Source organism: Stenella coeruleoalba, assembly GCF_951394435.1.
Source record: "Stenella coeruleoalba genome assembly, chromosome: 9".
Classification (NCBI taxonomy): domain Eukaryota; kingdom Metazoa; phylum Chordata; class Mammalia; order Artiodactyla; family Delphinidae; genus Stenella; species Stenella coeruleoalba.
The window spans coordinates 99,544,653-99,567,940 of record NC_137155.1 but is presented as its reverse complement, the minus strand read 5'-3'; the positions used below and the strand labels follow the sequence as shown (position 1 = coordinate 99,567,940).

The window sequence follows — 23,288 nt, the reverse complement described above, 5'->3', positions numbered from 1 at the left end:
GTTAAAGTTAGGCCCTGCTTCTGTTGTGTTGCCATCAGTCTGATTGCTGCTCCTTTGGAAGTTAATGTCTCTCTTCCCTCTGGCTGGTTTTCTCTTTGCTTTTGATTTTTAGCCTCTTACCTATGATGTGCTGGGTGTGGTTTTCTTTGTATTTTTCCTGCCTGGGTTCTATCTGATGCTTTTGATAGATTCAGATTTTCTATTGAAAGTCGCCTATTTGAACATGATTTGGAAAATGCCTTTGGAAAAATTCCAGAATTTTGTAGCTCAGTTCATATCTTTCTTTTCTCTCAAGAATTGTAGTTCCCTGAATCCTGCCTGCGTGCTGCCCGCCAGTGCTTTCTAACGGGGATTTGTATGTTTTGTCCAACTCGTGCGGTTGTTTTCAGCTACTTCATCATGGCCAAACCAGAACTTTCCGGAGTGGCTTTTCAACAGCTGTGGTCACTTAGGGTTACGTGAATGATCCTGATGAATGATTTTAATACTGGTTTTCTCTGCTAAATCTGTTATTTTGGAGGAAACAGTAAGCAGTTTGTGGTTTTAAAAGTGCCCCCACTCCCTGCCTACTCCAGCCAGTTAGAAAAACAAGCTAAGCAGATATTTAATGTGTTTCAGAATCCGTTCATCCATGACTTTCCCCCATATTCTTTTATAATATTTTCTAGGCCCACAGTCAAGGATTCCCAGAGCATCGTCAAGGTAGAAATAGACCATTCACACCGGCACACCGTCCCTGAATGCCATTTAGTTACACAAACAGTGTGAATATTTTTGTGATTCTTGATACAAGCTGTGGTTCAGAAACCATTTTACCCGTTTGTGGATGCCATTTAGTTACTGTCTGGCTCTCGTGCCCTTGGGTTGGCTCTGCTCACCTCCTCTTCCTAGTTTCCTGCCAGTTTGTTCAACAGATTGATGGAGTCCCTGCCGTACTCAGGACAGTGCTGGACTCGGCTAAGACAAGTGTGGAAAATGACTAATGAGAATCCCCCTCACCCAGCAGCCGTCCCTCTGCCCTTGTGCAGGTGAACCAGGCACCTGCATAAGTCATTCTAGATAGAGGCAAAATGAGTCACAGTAAAGGCAGAAACAGGTGCCGAGTTATTACTTCTACTCTGACTTGAAGCTCTAGTTCCCTAAAATCCTCTCTTTTCACGATTAAGTTAACAAGGGGTTTCGGAGTATAGTGGGTGAGAAAATAACCTTTTTCTTTCTTAGTAAAAAAGATAAACTGTACCCCAGAATAAAAAAAATTTTTAAGAGATACACTTCCACTGCCTCAGCTCCATAATATAGAAGTTTAATTTTTTTGCTTGTTTCTCTTTGATCTTTTCTGTGTAAATACAGGTTTTATATAATGCATAATTTTATAGTCTGCATTTTCACTGCCGTAAACCTTTTTTTTTTTTTTACTTCAACGTAATCTTCACAGTTATACTATTTGATGCTTTTTTCTCACTGGTATACCAACATTTAGCAAGTTTTGTTGGAGGCAGATCTTTCTCCAGTTTTCAGTGTTAGAAATAATGCCACATAATTGAACATCTCTGATTCAGGAATCCCACTCCTAAAATTTCTGTATGAGTAAGTAATTCAACAGAGGAAAAGCTAGTACACAAACAGTATGAATATTCTTGTGATTCTTGATACGAGCTGTGGCTCAAAAACTATTCTAACAATTCATGGAGCCACCAGTGGTTTTACAACTGCACTTGTGTCGGGCGCTATAACGGAAACATACTGGCTTATTCAGCAGCCATAAATGGTACTTTAAATTTGCTTTAATTTTCATTTTTTTGATTATCAGTAAAATTGAACCATTTTCCATATGTTATTTGCTGTCTGTATTTAGAGGTCATTTTCAGCATTGAGCTTTTGGCTTTTAATAAATCATCACCCCTGCTGCCTGTCACGGTGTCCCGGAGGGTGTTTGTCCCGAGGGCTCCGGGAGACACCGTATGTGAACTACTCTGAACAGGGCCCAGCCCATAATAGGCACACAGTGAATGTCTGTCTCAAGAAGATACAAAAGTAGGAATATATTACATCTTTCATTCCTTCTCTTTCTCAACCTCAGGGAAATGAAGGGGGAATGCTTGTTGTTTTGTTATTGAACATATGAAAAACAAATTTTCATTTCAAGTACTTTGATAGAACTTCAGTATTTCTGAATGAACTAATAACCACATATAGGAAAGAGCAAACTCGGAAGTTTGGGGAATTCCCTGGAGGTCCAGTGGTTAGGAGTCGGCGCTTTCACTGCCGAGGGCCCGGGTTCAGTCCCCGGTTGGGGAAGTAAGAGCCCGCAAGCTGTGTGGCGTGGCCCGAAAAAAACAAACCTTTGAAGTTTAATTCTTCTGTGTGGTTTTAATTACATAAAGTCTCTCTGATTGCATTGTTTCAGTTTGAAAAAATAATCTCTATATACCTTTCAATATAATACAAAAGCATATTGCTAATGTTAATAAATTCAGTTATTTTTAACTGGTAAGATTTGGTTGAGTGTTTCAGTGGAAGGTATTTTTCTCCCTGCATATATATAGACTAAAAATGCGTGTTGTCTCTCTCATTGGTCTTAGGTTAAAAAGGCCTTCTTTGCCCTAGTAGCCAACGGTGTCCGAGCAGCGCCTCTGTGGGAGAGTAAAAGACAAAGTTTTGTAGGTAAGCGGCAGGGGCCGGGGATCTGAAAGCCTGAGTTAGCTCAAGAAGCGCTGGTTTGGAGTGCAGCCTAGTAGACATGTTACCAATCGAAGGACAGCCTTGCTTTTACATCCTGTGCGGTGGGACTGCGAGTGAATTCAAAACATTTATGCACCTGTGTGGAGTTTCTTTGGATTCAGCGCCGTTTTGGCTCTGAAGCCTCCTCGGTGCCCTTGCCGGTCCCCTGGTCCCAGGCTGAGGCCCGACCCCTCCCTATCAGTCCCTCCGCTTGCGGTCCTGCTGCGGGCCATCCCCGCTCCCTCCCTGGTGAGCACTTTTCTGACACAGCAGATGAAACGATGGAAACGTGATTGGTAAAAAGCGTTGTTACGCTATTAAAGCGTTGTTACGCTATTAAAAATACCACGTAACTCACAGTATTTAAGCTCCATAATTTTCTCATCTTATGAATCACAGTGGACAATGGGTGTCGTCCCTCTTAGGAGGCATCGCATCATTCGGAAATGGCACTCGGTGTCCGCCGCCCCTCGGGCTGCAGCTGCCTCAGGGGAGAGGTTCACGCCTTCATCTCTGTAGTCCTGGTGTCCGGCACACAGTGGGCCCTTCGTAAATTGTGCCTGTGAAAGGCACTGTTTTTAGGAGGATTCTCAGAAAACAATCCAAGTGCTACCAAAAGTGTCATGTTTCTAGAGCTTATGGGATACTTTATCTTATTTTAAAGTATCCTAAATTATTTACATGTAGCCACAAGTCTTTTGTGATGTTTAATAACATTCAGAAAGTTTTCTCTTGGTGAATTGCCAACTACTGTGATTAATTCCATTAATTACTATCAGGTTTAATTTCAGCTAAATTTGTATATCTTAGCGTGGTGTAGATAATTAACAGATTAACAGTTTTAAATAATAGATTAAGCTGTGCTGGTAGTCTTTAAGGCTGTCTAGTAAATAAATACTCCAGGTTTGCTTATCATCTGAAATTTTTCTTTAATGTTTTCATAGTTTTACATTTAATATGTAATTCTTTCTTCCAGGAATGCTAACAATTACAGATTTCATTAATATACTTCATAGATACTATAAGTCACCCATGGTAAGTGCCAGAAATCCTTATGTCGAGTAAGTGGAGCTATATATTTCTCTGTACGTGTTTAGAGCTCTGTGTGTGTGTGTGTGTGTGTGTGTGTGTGTGTTTTTAAGATTTTGTGTTTTTCTTTTTTGGTACCGGCTTGGTGGTGCTGGTGGTTGATTTTTCCAAATATATATAATGTGCAGGAAACCTCAGTGTAAATCAGTCTGATATTTGAAGCTTAAGGAGGTAGTCTCAGGAAGTATGAAAGGCAATAGCCTCTTTCTTCAGCTTTCAGGAGTCCTCAGGTTAGTGGGATTCTGTGTGCTTATTTATTGCCTGGATAGTCTATACGTTCCATTATATTTCTGCTCTTTAACGGCATTATGGGCATGCCGTAGTGTTGAGATCTGCCTGGACCCGTGAATGAAGGAGGCCCCTCGCACCCTTCCAGACCAGGGGTGGCTGTGCCCGGTGAAGCCCACAGTGGAGATGAGAACAACACAGGCCTGACTCCCGGGCCTTATGCAGTTACCCCTGAAATTTTATAAAAGAAATACACGGACTCTGTGCTTCTAAAGAAGTAAAAATTAAAATTGGAGAAGTTCAGTTTTGACATTTTTCTGCCACTTAAGAAAAGACTGCTACTGGCTAATTTTAGTGGCAGATCCCTGGTTCCTGGTCCAACTGTTTTACAAGAGCATAGTTTGAAAACTACACATGGCCTTTATCTAACACTGTGATTTTTGTGATTCTACCAGCTTGTTTGGTGTTTGGTTTTTGTTGGTTTTTTTGAGTTGGTGTTTTTTTTGTTTGTTTTTTTTTTTTGGCAAGGTTGGAGAAGGACAGAATTGTATACTTTCTTTATCTAGTACTGTTTTGGGTATCTAATAGGTAAAAGGCAATCCAGTTAATACTGTTTTTACATGTAATGGTCAGTATTGCCCAATAATTAAATTCCTACACAAAATGGAAAAATAAGCTTCTGCTTAAGACATACTCTTAGAAGGAAGTTTTACCAAAGACTTCATAAGTATTCCATATTTATTTCACATGACATACCTGATTTCTTTTTTTTTTTTTTCTGCGGTACGCGGGCCTCTCACTACTGTGGCCTCTCCCGTTGCGGAGCACAGGCTCCGGACGCGCAGGTCAGCGGCCGTGGCTCACGGGCCCAGCTGCTCCGTGGCATGTGGGATCTTCCCGGACCAGGGCACGAACCCGCGTCAACTGCTTCGGCAGGCAGACTCCCAACCACTGCGCCACCAGGGAAGCCCTACCTTTTTTTTAACTATTAAATTCTGTGCTTGAGCGGTGGTTGCTTCTTCCCTGCCACCTACAGAGCCTGCCGTGGTGGCACGTCTTGTTTCTCCTCTCCTGCCCACTCAGTTCTCTCTTTTCTCCCTCCTGACCCCTCTGCTCGTCTCCCTGCGGCTTCTCTTCTTTGGAAATCTGAGTCCACTTCCTCCACGTGCACGTTCTCCTTCAGGTCCTTGGTCCTTGCAGTTGAAATTCAGGTCTTTCAGAATCCTCCTGGAGAACTGCCTCAGTGATGGAGAGCCCTGTGCCATCTCCCTGGAGCAGAATTAGTCACTATTTCAGCGCCCCCATTAACTACCCACACAGCACTTTTCATACTGTATTCTGATTAGTTGCAGGGCAGTGTTTCTCAGCTGGGAGTGACGTTGCCTCCCAGGGGACATTTGACAACATCTAGAGACATTTTTTATCATAGCTGGCGGAAGGGTGGGGCAGTTCTACTGGCGTCTAGCGGGCAGAGGCCAGGGATGCTGCTAAATGTCCTACAGTGCCCAGGACGGCCCTACATCAGAAGCATCCAGCCTAAAGTGTCAGTAGCGCCAAGGTCGAGGAAGGCTGTCATGGGGGTATCTGAGGTTCTTTCTTTTTTTTTTTTTCTCTTTTTTGCAGTACACGGGCCTCTCACTGTTGTGGCCTCTCCCGTTGCGGAGCACAGGCTCCGGACGCGCAGGCTCAGCGGCCATGGCTCACGGGCGCAGCCGCTCCGCGGCATGTGGGATCTTCCCGGACCGACAGACACACACACACACGCACACACACACACACACCACCTTCCCATCTTGCCAGCACACGCACACACACACCCCACCTTCCCATCTTGCCAGCGCCGACCACCCCCAGTACCTAAGGGACCCCCGTGTGAGCTGAGTCATGGCCATGCTGGTGACCGTAGCTAAAGCTCCGAGGCGGGTGTGCAGGCAGAGCACGGGCATCACCTCAGAACCGCCTAAGTGAGACGTAGACCAGGATGGTTCTACTTTCAGCTGTGAAAACCAGAGCCTCATCTTCCTCAGTTAGGCTTTTTCTCTGTCGTGGATGTTGTTCAGTCACCTGGCACCAAAATGGGGGGGGGGGGGGGGGCGGGGCGCGGGTTCTCACTTAGTCATTCGTCTCTAGTTCCCCTGTTTTATTATTCTCTAAACCTTTTGGTTCTTCCTTTCAGTTGCCCCTACACTCCCACAGTCACCGTTCGAGACCTAACTGTCCTGACACTTGGTTTTGCGTCTGGCTCTGGTGCTGTCACGTCGTCCCACTGCTTAAACCCATCAGTGCTGGCCTGGCTTTCTCTCCCAGACACGGAGCCCACCTCGGGTCATCAGTCCCCAGACTCCTCGCTCCTGTCCCCCAGCACCGTCTCCTTTCTGTGTTTCGGGAACGTGAGGAAGTCCTTTTCCTCTCCAGGCCCTTACGAGTTTATCTTCTTTTATGTAAAGTCCATTCATCATGCAGAGCCTGGCTGAAATCTACCTCCTGAAGTTTTCCTTGCCTGACCTCTGACCTCTGCTCATCCCTACTCTCCCTGCATCCCTGCACTAAATAAGCCTTTTAGAGTATGCTCTGATATGTACGCCTTCTTGTTGGTGGTTTCTTGCCAGTTGTTGGTAGCATTTCAGTATCGGACTGTCTTAATGTTGCCAAGTGGATTTTAAGCTTCAAGAAGCTTCAGGAAGAGGCCAGGTTTTCCTACTGCAGGGCCCCCAGGAGTCCCAGTGCAACACTGCAGGAGGCAGAGTGACTTTCTTAAGCTGAGCCGCAGTGGAGGCTGCAGCAGGTGGGGAGGCCCTCCGCCTCAGGCTCACAAACACATGGTCCTCACAGAAGCTGAATGTGGAGGGCCTTCTCTCCAGCTGTTTAGGAAGGGAAACAGATTCAGAGACCTTAAGTACTTTGACCAAAAGCGGCAGCCAAGATGCAGTGATGTGAGTGCTTGACGACTCCAGGTGACTAAGTGCTGTACCCACTGCCCAGCCTCCAGGCTCTCCAGACTCAACGCCCTCTCTACCTTTGTGAAGACACCCATGTGGTCCAGGCATAACCTGATCCAGCAACTTAATTAGCACATGATTTAACCAACTGCCCTTTTAAAATTAGAGATGCTAAAAATCTTACGTATCCTCAGAAAGAAGGAATGTGTGTATATGTGTATATGTGCGTGTGTGTGTGTGTGGGGGGTGTTCTAAAATTTAAGTGTATCCGAAATTTTCAAATTAAATTAATGAAAATATTGTTGGTTTATGTTTTAAATTTATAAAGCATTTGTCTTCAATGAAAGGTAGAGCACTTTTTGTCTCTCATTTATATTCTAATATTTCTGAATTATCTTGATTGTTTCCATCTGCTGAATTATGGGACTCAGCAGTAGTTATGAAATAGTAATTTCTTTTTTTTCCCTTATGTTGTGTGTGTTAACATTTGTAAATAAGAGTTTTTCTTATTTCTAGGTACAGATTTATGAATTAGAGGAACATAAGATTGAAACATGGAGGGGTAAGCACTGTTGAGTGTTAAAAACCTTTTAATATGAGGAAAAACATGTTCTACATATGTATAAAATGTTTTAATTTCACAGGTCCTCTTCTCTCTGCTTAATAACTGACTACATTAAGACATTTCTTTCTATATTAATTTTGATAGTATGCCATACTACTATAAATATTACCCACTCTGTTTAGTACACATGTATAGAGAACCTATAACAAGTCTTTAGACTAAGGCTGGGATATAGATGGGATATAGTAACTAGTGCCCGAGTCTCTGGCCCCCAGTCGAGCCACCATTCACCTCTAAGTATTACCTTCCAAATCTTCGCCTTTGTATAGAAAATGCACCAAAGGAATGCCTGAAATTAACAAAAGCAAGGATCTGTTCCTATTTAAATTCAATCATTATTTCTTTACATTATTATTATTTCTTTACAAATTATGGAGACAAGTAGAACAAGTGAAACTTAAACTAGATGATTTGGATAAAATCACACGAAAATAACTTCAAGATTGCTTGCTTTCGTTTGCAGTATTGAAATTCACCCTTTATAATCACAATACCCTTTTCTGAAATGGAGCCACTTTTTAAATTGTAATTTCATGATTGTGAAATTGTTCAGTCTTAATGAGACCCAGCCTGCTGGGTTGGTACAGAGGGGGCAAAGGACCAACCAGTAAGAATATCCTCGATGGGAGCCTGTGATGGGGATCCCTGAGGAAGAAGCCTCTGTAGGGTGTTCGGGGAGAAGCCTGCATTAGACACTGAGGGGCCAACTCAACTCAAGGAAACTTTTTCATTTAAACCTGAGGTTTAGCTTTGTGTTCCCGTTATCTGCTTGGTGTGACAAGCACCCCTGTGACTGGCTGCGAGATCTGAACATCCATTAGGATGCTCTAAAGAGAGCTGGGCCTCCTTTAATCCCATATGATTTAGAGGTTTCATTGAACGATGTATTTGATTGATGATAGCTTTATCAAGTCAGACCAAACAAAGTCAGTCAACATGGGATCCACATTTTAGCACTGCCTATCATGCAGTGAATATATATATTTTAACACCAAGACAGATACTTTGTAATAAATTCTATTGTATAAGTAATGTCAGACCAAGGTTTAAGTGTATTTACATTTTGATATTACATGGTATTTGGTAGTAATAATAATAATAATAATAATGTTGAGATTTTCTTGAATGCCTTCTGTGTAGAAACCTCAGTAAAGCAAATTACAGTTTATCTTTACAAAGATAATGTCTGCATACTAGAAAGATCCCCAGATACAGTAGATCAAGCTTTGGTGTCGAAAATAAAACTTAATAACATTTAAAGAACAAAGTTTGTTATAACTTTTACCTTTTAACTTGTGAAAATTAGTTTTAAAGGATTTCATAGTCTTCCTTTGTTGAGGGTGATAGTGACTTGGTAACATTCTAGTGACCTCTGCTGGTATTGCTCTTTTATCAGATTTCTTGACTTTTCTTCTGATTTTTACAACATCTATTGTAATACTGTTTTTAAATACTTAACTTTTCCACAAAGGCAACATCCTGAAACAGTTTGGAAGTTGTTTAATAATAGCCATGACTATAAGTAACACAATAGTGTTCAGTAAATTAATTCGATTTGGGTTTTTAATCCTTCTAATTATTACCTGTAAATTGAAGGGTATTTTAATTTATGTAATAATTACAAACAGCAAATACGTTACTAATTACATATTTTCTTTCTATAAATACAGAGCTTTATTTACAAGAAACGTTTAAGCCTTTAGTGAATATATCTCCAGATGCAAGGTAAACTTGTCAAGTTTTTCTCCCTTGAAAACATTCCATTCATTCAGATTCATCTGTTTTGTTACCATGGGTGATAGATTTTTTTTGTTTTAATCTAGATAGGGGCCAGCCTCCTTAATATTAAATTCAGTAAACTCAGAGACAGTAGAAATCACAGCCATTGTTGGTCCAAAGGACTGAGAATGAACTAGGAAGATGGTCATACTGAGCAGTTTGAAAGTCCAGATCACCTGCAGCAGAAACCCACTAGGGAGCTCATTAAAGCTGCAGATTTCTGGGCTCTTCTCCCAGTCAGTCTTTGGACGGTTTTAGTGCCCTGGAATGTGCATTAAAACAACTCCCCCAGGGGTCCCAACGTGCACTGAAGTTGAAAAATCAGTCTCCTTAGGCACTGGTCCAGAGGTGGTCAGAGGATGGGGCTGCCCACAAGTGTTGACCCAAGCCTTCTGGGACAGCTCGGATACATTTTCAGAAATAAAAGCATTCTTAAAACTAGTGCACTAGTGAGCAAAAGTGGAATATTGATTTTTATTATTTTATTTCCAAGTCCTAAAAAACAGCTCCACCCAGCACACCTCCTCGTCGGCAGTCACAGGAGAGGCTGGAGCAGCCAGCAGTGGGCAGGCTGAGCACAGAAGCGGCCAGTGCAGGGGGCCCCCGGCCACAGTGCCCTCTGTTGCCAGGGTCGTCCATTAGCTTCCCGAGGGGTTAGCTTCTGTCATTTCTCAAATAAAAGCATCAAACCTGCTACTAAAAAACTGCTCTCCTAGAGATTTTTGTAGCCCACACTTGGATTTGAGGCTTATGAACAGATTACAGAAAATCGAAAATTTTGCTGAGATCTCCAGTTTAAAACTTTTCTAGAACGCTGTTTTAGGTCCGTCAACCTTTTAATATTGTAATTTAAAGACACAAAGTACGTTTAAAGCAGGGGTGGTCCAAAGTTTTCTAATTCTTCTTTAAAGCCTCCTAACAACTGTAATGGCTTTTCCCGCAGCCTCTTCGATGCTGTACACTCGTTGATCAAAAATAAAATCCACAGATTGCCAGTTATTGACCCTATCAGTGGGAATGCACTTTATATACTTACCCACAAAAGAATCCTCAAGTTCCTCCAGCTTTTTGTAAGTAGTTTTTAGTGTTTCTAAAGACATAGCTGCATCTACTTTAATTTACTTCAAGTAAATTGGCTCCTGTTACCCTCATAGAAGAAATCGTTAGTTTTGAGGTCTCCATTTCTAAACTTCAGTTTCTCAACTCACTACTATTTGAACTGTACATTCTCAAAGTTGATTCCAGTTAAAAAGTAATCACCTTTCAGTGCAAGTAAAAACACTTGGAATTCTCTATTTAAGTGAGAATATTTTATCACCTAAAATGAGAAGAAGCAAAGCAGTTCGCGAGTCAGTCTGATTAAGGAACTACTTACCCAAGATAGCTTGAGCCAGACTGCCTTATGATGCTTTACTGGTGTCATGGTTGGGGACATGCTCAGAAGTCCTGGCCCCAGGATGGTCTTATTATTTACTGCAGCAGTGATAGAAAAGCCCAAAGCAAATAAAATTTTGACAACATAATACCATGTTGGTCCAAATCAGGGCTATATTGTCTGTAGGTTTTCTCAACTGCATCGGAAATGAGATGGCTTCCTAATCATCCAAAACTCAGACCCTCTTCGGTCGGCAGTATTAAAAAGAGGCTCAGAAGGGCCAGAGTGTTCACAGGAGGGCTTCAATTTTTTCCTTTTAATTACATGCACTGAAGTTGAGGTTATAAGTAATTGGTCAGCTAGAACCAGTAAGGGGCCTCATTCATAGTTCAGAAGAGATCATATTAAGAATCATTTTTTTAAAAGAATTTAGTAGACATTAAAAATCTACGTCAAGTTAGCTTTCCTGTCTTCTCCACAGCTTCAAATTAGGAAATAAAGCAGCATTCCAGTGTGGCGTGAAGGAGCCCAGGCTGCTCCGACAGCAGCCCAGAGGGTTTAAGTGATGGGGAGAAATGCCTTGTCCATCAAACCAGCCCTATATTTTAAGTCTGTGTAAATGTAGCAGTTATCATGTTTAAATAAACACTAAGAAAGAATGTAGGAAGGAGAAGAGTGATTTACAAAAAAGCATGAAGTTTGGTAAAGAGGCAGTCTAGGGAAGAAGAATTAAGGAGGCGGGGACATTGTTGGTCAGACTTCCTGTCTGCCGTGGGCTGAACGCATGCAGTCGCCTTGGCACTGAGCTTTAACAGGACCCAGGGCCCAGGACCCAGGGCGGGGCTGTACCAGGCTCTTAGCCCACGTACCCCTTAGAGTCGCCATTTTAAAACAGTACTAATCATGAGAGGAGCTAAACAGTGTTAAGCATTACGCTGTGTCAGGCACTTCACATGATAAAGCTAATCCTAGCCACCACCCTCTCAGGTAGGTATTTTTATTCATCTGATTTGGAAGCGATAACATTCAGCAAGGTTGCGTAGCTTTGCCACGGTTGCCGGTGGTGGTGGTGGAGCAGCCCTCCCTCTAACTGCTCCGTGGAGCAGCCCTCCCTCTAACTGCTCCGTCTGTCCGTGTCCAGAGGCGGCTTAGATCCTCGGGCTCAGGGCGCCTGGCTCACAGGGCCGACGGCGCCCAGAGGCCCTTAGCGTTTCCGTGGCCGCGCTGCCGACGGGGAGGCACAGCCTGAGACAGGCCTTTGGCATCTTCTCCTCTACAACAAGTAGAGGAGGTGGCCTCTGCCAGTACTGCCTTATATTTGGGCCAATATGGTAATTAGAATCATGCTGTTAGAATATTCAGCTAGGGATTTTCAGATAAAAATGAAGAATTTTAAATAAACTCCAGAACCTGATTTTTACTGCCTTGAGATCATGTTCCGAGAAAAAAGTAGCGTTGCCCTTAGAGACATTTGACAGTCAGCCTAAGTGTGCAGCTGAACAGGGGTTTATCCTGCATCGAGATGGGCTAGATGACCTAATAGGTCTTTCTTTTTTTCTCTCTAAATTTCTAGGATTCTCATGATTTGAATATTGATGAACTCTTTGACTTGAACATTTTGTTTCTTCTAATTGTTCATCTTTTCCTGATAATTATAAGGTACACCAGGAGGATGGAATCAACTGTACCCTTTATAAAAGGTGGATTTTTGAAACCATAGACCTTATTTTGTTTTAGTCAAACATGATCCTAGACTTCTCTCTTCTGACTTCTCCCTCCTCCTTTAAAACAGCCCGTGAAAAGAAAAGTTAACTTTTAAATGTTCTTTTAATTCTGTTCAGTTGGCTTGTTCTTGTTCCTAGTAGACAAAAATTGGAGTCCTCCAATGGAGAATTCAGGGTGTAGAGGTGGGATGGTGTGGGAACTAGCTTAGCAGCTCAGACAGCCACCATCAGACGCTTTGGGTTTGGCAATGTGTGGGTTCTTAATAAACATTACCTAATGATGACAGCAGGACAATGAATTTAACATGAATAATTTAAGAAGATTCTCGGTGGCTGATGGGTCTTAATTTCCAAATAGACCTGTCGTTCCCTCCTGTCCGGTTTTCCAGTGGGTGAAAAGAAGGAGAAAATGTTACAGTGTTAGTGCTTTGCAGTATTTTTACTAAGTAGTTAAATAAGCATAAACATATAAGCTGGTTTGAACAAAAGACACAGTTCTTGTATGTAACATTTTCATGTTAATTCAGATATCCGGGTGGATTGTTAGAAAAGACTAATTTGTTGCACATAGTTTTTCATCGAATGTGGACATGTGAACACTGAAAAGGTCTGCTCTGGCTCTAGAGCATCTGTGCCCGTCTTCCTGTCTAGATGTCTGATATGCCAAAGCCTGCTTTCATGAAGCAGAACCTGGGTGCACTCGGAATCGGGACCTACCACAACATCGCCTTCATACACCCAGACACTCCCATCATTAAAGCCTTGAACGTCTTCGTGGAAAGACGAGTGTCAGCCTTGCCTGTTGTGGACGAGTCAGGTCTGTGTGCTGAGCCATACCAGTTGAACAGAAACAACGGTTTATCTCCTTAGGGTAAAACTACTGTTAAATGACCTGGCATATCAGATAAGTGGGGAAATGAAAACTTAGACCAAGGAGTACTCAGGAGAATAAGAATTTTATACTGGCTTATTTTCACATTTTCCATTAAGATATGATTTCATGTCCCTTTTAAAATAGTCAGGTTTATTTTGTTTAGCAATATTTAATTCTTAGTAAATATCTAGTTAAGATTGATATTAAATGCTGTTTTTTGTTTCTAAGATATTATTCTAACATACATTTTTATTTTTAGGAAAAGTTGTAGATATTTATTCCAAATTTGATGTAATTGTAAGTATTTTTAATTTTGTTAAACCTGTCATCTAGAATGCATTTAAAGCATATTCATTAGTCTGTTTTTTGTGACTTTTCCTATTTTAACAATTCCTAGCTTCTTTGAGGATGAGGACCTTATCAGAGAATTCCATAGACTCCCCAACAGTAATTGTACTTTTAATATTCATTGGTTTAGCAGTGAATAACATATTAGTAGCATTTTATTTTTTTAACTTTTTATTTTATATTGGAATATAGCCGATTAACAATGTTGTGACAGCTTCAGATGCACAGCAAAGTGACTTGGCCATACATATACATGTATCCATTCTCCCCCAGACTCTCCTCCCATCCAGGCTGCCACATAACATTGAGCAGAGTTCCCTCTGCTATACAGTAGGTCCTTGTTGGTTATCCTTTTCAAATATAACAGTGTGTACTTGTCAATCCCCAAATCCCTAACTATCCCTTCCCTCCACCTTGCCCCTGCCCCGTAACCATAAGTTCATTCTCTAAGTCTGTGAGTCCGTTTGTTTTGAAAATACATTCATTTGTATCATTTCTTTTTAGATTCCCCATATAAGTGGTATCATCCGATATTTCTCTTTCTCTGACTTACTTCACTCAGCATGACAATGTCTAGGTCCATCCATGTTGCTGCAATGGCATTATTTGATTCTTTTTTATGGCTGAGAAATATTCCATTGTATGTATGTACCACGTCTTCTTTATCCATTCGTCTGTCGATGGACATTTAGGTTGCTTCCATGTCTTGGCTATTGTAAACAGTGCTGCAATGAACGTTGGGGTGCATGTATCCTTTTGGACCATGTTTTTCTCCGGATATATGCCCAGGAGTGGGATTGCAGGGTTGTATGGTAGCTCTATTTTTAGTTTTTTAAGGACCCTCCATACTGTTCTCCATAGTGGCTGCACCAATTTACATTCCCACCAACAGTGTAGGAGGGTTCCCTTCTCTCCACACCCTCTCCAGCATTTACTGTTTGCGGATTTTTTGATGATGGCCATTCTGACTGGTGTGAGGTGATGCCTCATTTTAGTTTTGATTTGTATTTCTCTAATCATTAGCGATGGTGACCATCTTTTCCATGTGCCTCTTTGCCCATCTGTATGTCTTCCTTGGAAAAATGTCTATTTGGGTCTTATGCTTTTTTTTTTTTTTTTTTTGGCTGTACGCGGGCCTCTCACTGTTGTGGCCTCTCCAGTTGCAGAGCACAGGCTCCGGACGCGCAGGCTCAGCAGCCATGGCTCATGGGCCCAGCCACTCCATGGCATGTGGGGTCTTCCCGGACCGGGGCACGAACCCGTGTCCCCTGCATCGGCAGGTGGACTCTCAACCACTGCGTCACCAGGGAAGCCCCTTATGCCCATTTTTTGATTGGGTTGTTTGTTTTGATATTAAGCCACATGAGCTGTTTGTAAATTTTGGAGACTAAATCCCTTGTTGGTCTCATCATTTGAAAACATTTTCTTCCAATCTGTGGGTTGTCTTTTCGTTTTATGGTTTCCTTTGCTGTGCAAAAGCTTTTGACTTTAATTAGGTCCCATTTGTTTATTTTTGTTTTTATTTCCATTATTCTGGGAGACGGATGGGAAAACATATTGCTGCAATTTATGTCAGAGAGTGTTCTGCCTATGTTTTCCTCTAAGAGTTTTATAGTGTCTGGTCTCACATTTAGGTTTTTAATCCATTTTGAGCTTATTTTTGTGTATGGTGTTAAAGAATGATCTAATTTCATTTTTTTACATGTAGCTATCCAGTTTTCCCAGTACCATTTGTTGAAGAGACTGCCTTTCCACCACTGTATAGTCTTGCCTCCTTTGTCTTAGGTTAATTAACCATAGGTGCGTGGGTTCATTTCTGGGCTTTCTATCCTGTTCCATTGATCTACAGTTCTGTTTTTGTGCCACTACCATACTGTTTTGATGACTACAGCTTTGTAGTATAGTCTGAAGTCAGGGAGCCTGATTTCTCCAGCTCCATTTTTCTTTCTCAAGATTGCTTTGGCTATTTGGGGTCTTTTGTATCTCCATACAAATTTTAAGATTTTTTTTGTTCCAGTTCTGTGAAAAATTCCATTGGTAATATGATAGGGATTGCACTGAATCTGTAGACTGCCTTGGGTAGTATAGTCATTTTGACAATATTTATTCCATTCCAAGAACATGGTATATCTTTCCATCTGTTTGTGTCTTCTCCAGCTTCTTTCATCGGCATCTTATAGTTTTTGGAGTACAGGTCTTTTGTCTCCTTAGGTAGGTTTATTCCTAGGTATTTTATTCTTTTTGATGCAGTGGTAAATGGGATTGTTTCTTGAATTTCTCTTTCTGATCTTTCATTGTTAGTGTGTAGAAATGCAGCAGGTGTCTGTGTATTAATTTTGTAGCCTGCAACTTTACCAAATTCATTGATGAGCTCTATAGTTTTCTGGTAGCGTCTTTAGAATTTTCTGTGTATACTATCATGTCATCTGCAAACAGTGATTTGGATTCCTTTTATTTCTTCTTCTTCTCTGCCATAGCTAGGACTTCCAAAACTGTGTTGAATAAAAGTGGTGAGAGTGGGCATCCTTGTCTTGTTCCTGATCTTAGAAGAAATGCTTTCAGCTTTTCACCCTTGAGTATGATGCTAGCTGTAGGTTTGTCATATATGGCCTTTACTATGTTGAGGTAGGTTCCCTCTATGCCCACTTTCTGGAGAGTTTTTATCATAAATCGGTGTTAAATTTTGTCAAAAGCTTTTAGGTTTTTATTCTTCAATTTGTTGATATGGTGTATCACACTGATTGATTTGTGGATTCTGAGAAATCCTTGATCATGGTGTATGATCCTTTTAATGTATTGTTGGATTCAAATTGCTAGTATTTTGTTGAGGATTTTGCTTCTATGTTCATCAGTGATATTGGCCAGTAATTTTCTTTTTTAGTGGTATCTTTGTCTGGTTTTGGTATTAGGGTGATGGTGGCCTCATAGAATGAGTTTGGGAGTTTTCCTTCCTCTGCAATTTTCTGGAACAGTTTCTAAAGGATAGGTGTTAGCTGTTTTCTAAATGTCTGATAGAATTCACCTGTGAAGCCATCAGGTCCTGGCCTTTTGTTTGTGGGTTTTTAATTACAGTTTCAATTTCAATGCTTGTGATTGGTCTGTTCATATTTTCTGACTCTTCCTGGTTCAGTCCTGGGAGACTGTACCTTTCCATATTAGTAGCATTTTATAATTCTTTGTCTTTTCAGTACATGAGTCACTTATCCGTTACTACAGCATGTGTATGTGTTAAATAGTCATGTTTCTATACCAGAGACATTGATTCATTCTGCCAACAGGCATGTGCTTAGTGCGCAGGTGGATTCCTGGTCACCCACATCCCACTACTTGCTAATTGGGAACAACTGTTCTGAAGAGGACAGCAAATGGCATTATGTAAAGTTCTGTTTTTTATTCCCTGGTTTAAATTTACTAGATTGATTTTGGTCCTACATCCTTCCACTCGATACTTTTCCCCCATTCATTTAAATTCATTTCCTTAGAGTTTTACATCATTTCTAAGAAAGGGAACTGAAACTTTGATAGCCCCAAACCTGCATACCATTTTTTTGCCTTAATATTGACCATAGCATTAAGTATTCTTTTGTAGCTGTCTCAGACCCTTTTGTTTCATCTTATTCTGTTTAATATAACAGACACCAAAAAAATAGGCTTATTTGAATTTGGTTGGGTGGGACCCTGTAAGGTTAATCAGAACCTTGAGCAGCCATTCCGATCTGCAGGGCTTCCTCCGTGATCACCCCCGCAAAGCCTTTCTAGCAAAAGCCTTGTTCCCTAGCCCTGGGGACTTCTTACCCTTTGCAGGTGTTACTCCACCTCTCAAAACACTGTTCATTCAGGGAACATAGGGTAAAAGTGGGGGGATAAATTAGGAGTTTAGGACTAACAGATACAAACTGTATATAAAATAAATAACAAGGCCCTACTGTATAGCACAGGGAACTATATTCAATATCTTATAGTAACCTATAATAAATATATATATATATAAATAAGTCACTTTGCTGTACACCAGCAACTAACACTACATTGTAAATCAACTATACTTCAATTTAAAAAAAAAAAAGAACCTATAGGGTAAGGATAGGGGAATCTTCTGTAGGACATACAGTCAGAATTTAACCGTTTTAAATGGTTGCTTCATAATAAAGGTACACCTTATAAGCTTTAAATGATTATTGATAAGATGATGAAATAACAGTACTGATGGCATGTCATAAGCTGGTACAGTGGTACTAAGTTAGGATAAACATTAATGTTTTTAAGGAACAGGCTGCTTTGAACTAACTTTGGTCATTAAATGTGAATTGAAATGAAGGATATAACTCACTGTTACTTCATTATAGAACCTTGCTGCTGAAAAAACATACAACAACCTAGACATCACAGTGACCCAGGCCCTGCAGCACCGGTCACAGTATTTCGAAGGCGTAGTGAAGTGCAGTAAGTTGGAAGTACTGGAGACCATCGTGGACAGAATAGTGAGAGCCGAGGTAAAGTGGCTGCATCCAGGTCCCTCCCCACCTCCCCGTCTGCCATGAGCACCTAACTAGGAAACAGTGCCCCAGGAATTCTGAGTCACAGGACCAGCCCGTGAGGCAGCCTTCCAGTCCAGTCCCGTGACACAGTCTCCCTGCTCCAGAACCTAGCACATGTCTTGGCACATAGTAGGTCATCTGTGAATGTTCACTGAATTGAATTTCATTTATAAGTCCTGACATAGCTGAATCAAATAAAGATACTTTCATGGTTTTAAAACATACTTAAGAAAACAGAAGTCCCAAGAGCTTTAAGTTTCATTAGAGTATTGATGAATTTAAAGCTAAAAATGTGTAATTATGTGGTCTTAACAAGTCAGTCAATAAAAGGTATTCTGATCTTTTTTTTTTAAGTTAGACACCCTGCTCCGTCCTTAGCAGAGCTGACTCCCCAAGCTTCAGCTGCCATGGCTTTTACCCTGTTTCACTAGTCTCAACACGAAGTCTTTTCTACTTGAATTTAACATCCATTACTAGTTTTCCAGAGGGTTCTAACTGACTTAGGAATACATCTAAGGTTTTTATTGTTCTTTTGTATATGCCTTTTGAAGATCATAAGCAGAAATAGGTAAGACAGTCCTGCCTAATTTTAAGGACAATGGACCACATCCATCTGATGGAATCCTTTATAACAATTAAAAATCATGTTTAAGGAGAATACTGTTGATATGGAAAAATGATATATTGCTAAGAGAAAGACCAGTTACTATATATAGTGTGATGCTTCCTGTTAACATAAGTGCACGTGCATAGAAAAGAGACTAGAAAGACTCGCACCTCAGTATTAACACGGCTGTTTCTGTGGAGAACGCCAGCACGCCTTCGTGTTCCCAAGACCTCTGTTTGAGCGCGTGCTACTGTCAGGTAGGAGAAGAAAGTGATTGGCTTGTCCTGGAAGTCCATCTGGTAAGCAGCACAAACTTTAATATGAAAATAGGTTACTGAGGGAAATACAGGTGTAATTAAAGTTTTCTCAAGTTACCCACCTTGACTTTTTTCATCATTAATTTTTTTCACCGTATGACTCCTTGTTGGGGGACAAACCAGTTTTTAGCTTCAACATGTATATATATACACACACACACACACACACACACACACACATATACGCACACATATACACGCACACATACATACATATACACATATGCATACACATATACGCATACATACACATATATACACATACACACATACATATATACACACATATATATACACACACACACATACACACACATATATATACACACATATTTTATATATATATATAGTATATTTGTGGCTGCACTGAGCAGCTTGTGGGATCTTAGTTCCCCAACCAGGGACTGAACCCAGGCCCTCAGCAGTGAAAGCACAGAATCCTAACCAGTGGACCACCAGGGAATTCCCAGCTTCAACATATTTTGTTAGGAGAAGGGTATACAGTATCAGCGATGATTTGGTTTATTTATATGACAAATATCACACTAGCTTTTAGAAAAGAAACATTCATAAGTTTAGACTCAGCAACAGATGATAATATTTTTGGTGGTCATTTCTGTCTGGCAGAACTAATTCTAAGTGAAATGGTTTCCCCTTGACCTTTAGTAGTTCAAAAGATAGTTATTTATCATTATTAAATGTTAACAACAAAATGTGTCTAGTATAGAATATATAGCATTCTCTGGCCCTAGATGTAAATCAACTTATGATTAAAGTTAATAGATAATTAATTGTGTTATATCACAGGGTTGATTGAAGAACATAACTTTTTCTAGAGAAGCTTTTGAAAGATATTTCTGTTGATTAGCATGAGAAAGATGACAAAGTGATTTCTCTTTTAACCTAAAAGCAAGCTATGATGTCAAAAGCATCACCGGCACAGTATCATTAGAGACAAACTATAAAAATGATTTCCCCACTCCTCCCATCTCCCTCCTGTGCCACCCATTCTGTACCAGTGGGTTTTAACTGTTCAGTGTGGAGAAGAGGATCTCCAGGGTAACCGACTGGCATGTGGTTGCCTCAAGCCTAAATTCTAAAGCTTTTAAATCAGAGAAGCGTGATGCTCTCTCCCTCCTTTCCTGTTTTAAGGACACTTTGCTATAGTAATACCTCAGAACATTGTCCACTCACTTATAAAAGACTCTCAAGTGGAAAACAAGATGTGAATGTAATTTATTTCACTTGATTATAGTTGATCATCCTCTGTTATTCTTAATATATGAACTTCATAGAGAAAAGGGAAAATATAATCTAAGAGCAGTGACCTTTTATTTAGTTTCACTGCTTATTTGGACTTCTCTCCCAGGTAAAAACAGTTATCTGATAGTTAATAGAAACCGAGATACAACTTTTAAAAATTAAAAACCGTTTTAGAGATTAGAGCCACATGAAGCAGCTACTGTGATACTTCATGTTTTGAATTTATCTTTCATATATTAATATTTTGAAAATAGAAAACTCAGCAGGACATATCTGGCTAATTTTTCTTAAAAGTAGTCAAGCAAATCAGCATTGCATTTTAACAGAGCCAAGGCCATTGCATGGCTCTGTGCACTGTTACTTTCTCTCATTTGTGGGATCTGTTCATTGTATAGCACATGAAAGACTTTTTTTCTAACGTCCATTTTAAACCTTTACTTATTTCAACTTTCACACGTGGCCTCCTTTCCTCTTGTCTGCAGGTCCATCGGCTGGTGGTAGTAAACGAAACAGACAGTATCGTGGGTATTATTTCCCTGTCGGATATTCTGCAAGCCCTGATACTCACCCCTGCAGGTATAAATGCCAGTGTCTGACCTTTACTGTAAGTGCGCAGGGAGCCGGGGCAGGGGCGGGGATGCGGGGCAGCAAGCCCTCCCTCGCCCACCTGCCAGCCTCACCTTTCTGTGCAGTACTTTGTAAACCATTTTCATTTTCTTTGTGGTTTTGAAAAGCTTATAGAAAGTATTCTGACTTAAGAGCATCCCGACACCCAGAAGTGCTTAAGTAATCGAGGATTCGTTGCCATGATCGTCATAACCTTGCCCATTAAAAAGTGAAGATCTCCTCAGTTTTGCTTTATGTTTAGGACTACTAACTGGAAATCGGGGGAAATTCTTTGGGACCTAAGTATTGAAACCATCTACCCTTCAAAAAGAAAAAAAAAAAGCTTACTAGTAGTATATAAAAGTTTGACCTACGCAAACTTTTTTCCATTAATAGTGTATGGAAATTACGTTAACTGCCAAACATTGGTGACTAAACTCATTTTCTGCCAGATTAACTCTAAGCAAACCCTCAGGTCACAGTCAGGGAGCCGTGAGGCAGGGGGAGGGAGGGGCCTTTGGTGTTTCTCCTGTGTCACACAGTTTAATCGTTTAATGGCTGAAGGGGTCCTAAAACCACCAGCCCTCCACTTCCCCTCCCCACCCACACGAAGTACAGACAACCCAGCCTCAGGCCTCACAGATCAAGGCCAAGACAGGAGACTAAACCATGTGCCCTTTGAACTCTTAGAAGTTAAACATTAACATGTGCCTTTACTAGGGTATTGATTTTTCTTTAGTTCAGAAATCAATCACACTGGCTAAGACTAGTTTTTACAGTTGGCCTATAGCCTGGAGATACCCACCTGAAAAGGAATCCCCATCACCAGCGAGAAACAGATCGCACTGATTAAGTGAGAAGGACAGGGGCGTGATTCCGGGGGTAGGGGGGCGGTGACTCCCAGCAGGCTGTAGAGGAGCAGCAGCTGGACATTGTTAGAAACGCACAGGTGGGGCCCAGCCCATGTCTGCTGAGTCAGAAACTCTAGACACGGGGCTTGTTGTAGTTATTTTCAAATGTCAGATACGTGAGAACCTGAAACTCATGGTAACCTCTTTTTAATCATTACATAAGTTTTAGTACAGCGTTCGAGTTCAACATGTGTGCACACTACAGAGTGATCACCCCCCAAGACCAGCTATCATCCACCACCATACAGCTGAGCCTCTCACCCACTGCAGCCACCCCCACCCCCTTCCCTTCTGGTAACCACTGCTGTGTTCTCCACGTTCTTCTGTTGTCTTTGTTCATCAGTTTTGGCTTGGGTCTTTTTAGATTCCACATATGAATGAAACCATATGGTATTTATCTTTCTCTGTCTTGATTTACTTCACTTAGAAATAAGTGAAAGATCCATCCATGTTGTCAAAAATGGCACGATTTCATTTTTGTTTTTTTTATGGCTCATGATAATCTCTGTAGTCATGAGAAAAGGACTAAAAGATGTGAGACTGTTCACCGCATTACTTGTAATAACCTCAAACTGGAAATAACCCAAATATCTTTGAGCAGAAGAACGGACAGACTGCATTCTGTCCATTAGTGGAATGCATTGATGGTGAACACACATAGCTGTATCGGACAGTGGATGAACCCCACAGACGAAACAGAGCAAGGAAGCAGGACCAATGCAAAGAGTGTGATTGCATTTATATACAGTTGACCCTTGAACAACATGGGTCCACTTATACGTGAATTTTTTTCATAGTAGATACTGCAGTGCTACACAGTCCATGGTTGGTTGAATCCACAGACACCGAACTGCGGATATGGAGGGGAATCGTGGATACAAAGGATAAGTTGTGGGTAGCGCCCCAGTGTTGTTCAAGGGTCAGCTGTGCAGCTCCTCTGTGCATGTTAGGAAAAGGACTCATCTCCAGGCAGGCTCATCCCCACAGGCACGTAACTTGGCACCTTCAGAAAAAGACGCCCCTTTTCTAGTCAGCTGGCCCTGGGCCAAGGCACACAGCTTGCTGGGCTGAGTCAGGCCAAATGTCAACTCGCTTCTGTCCCCGTGGCCAAGATTCTTTGTGCATTACCAATTCAGAGTAAGCAATTCTTTATCCTCTCTATGTCTTGGTGTCACAAACCATAAGAATGAGAATGTTCGCCTGGATGAGTTTAAATTTCCATCCAAATGTGATATTTCAAAAATTCTAAATTACTAATGCAAGTCAGCATGAATGAAAATGCAAGGAGGAAACCTGTTCCACGGCTGGATTTGGAATGTTTGTTACCACAGAAATAAATACTGT

General features: G+C 41.1%; 1 protein-coding gene across 5 annotated transcripts in view; it reads left to right on the top strand.

The window, feature by feature from the left end:
• The window catches only part of PRKAG2 (protein kinase AMP-activated non-catalytic subunit gamma 2), a 276,927-nt gene that overhangs the window by 250,915 nt on the left and 2,724 nt on the right, over window positions 1–23,288 (top strand). For all 5 annotated transcript variants that reach the window (XM_079932036.1, XM_079932035.1, XM_079932037.1 and 2 more), the window contains 9 exons: window positions 2,583–2,664; window positions 3,698–3,756; window positions 7,494–7,539; window positions 9,273–9,327; window positions 10,325–10,451; window positions 13,132–13,297; window positions 13,614–13,651; window positions 18,049–18,195; window positions 20,910–21,003. In XM_079932036.1, the coding sequence (XP_079788162.1) occupies window positions 2,583–2,664; window positions 3,698–3,756; window positions 7,494–7,539; window positions 9,273–9,327; window positions 10,325–10,451; window positions 13,132–13,297; window positions 13,614–13,651; window positions 18,049–18,195; window positions 20,910–21,003 (814 nt within the window). The remainder of the gene's footprint in view (window positions 1–2,582; window positions 2,665–3,697; window positions 3,757–7,493; window positions 7,540–9,272; window positions 9,328–10,324; window positions 10,452–13,131; window positions 13,298–13,613; window positions 13,652–18,048; window positions 18,196–20,909; window positions 21,004–23,288) is intronic.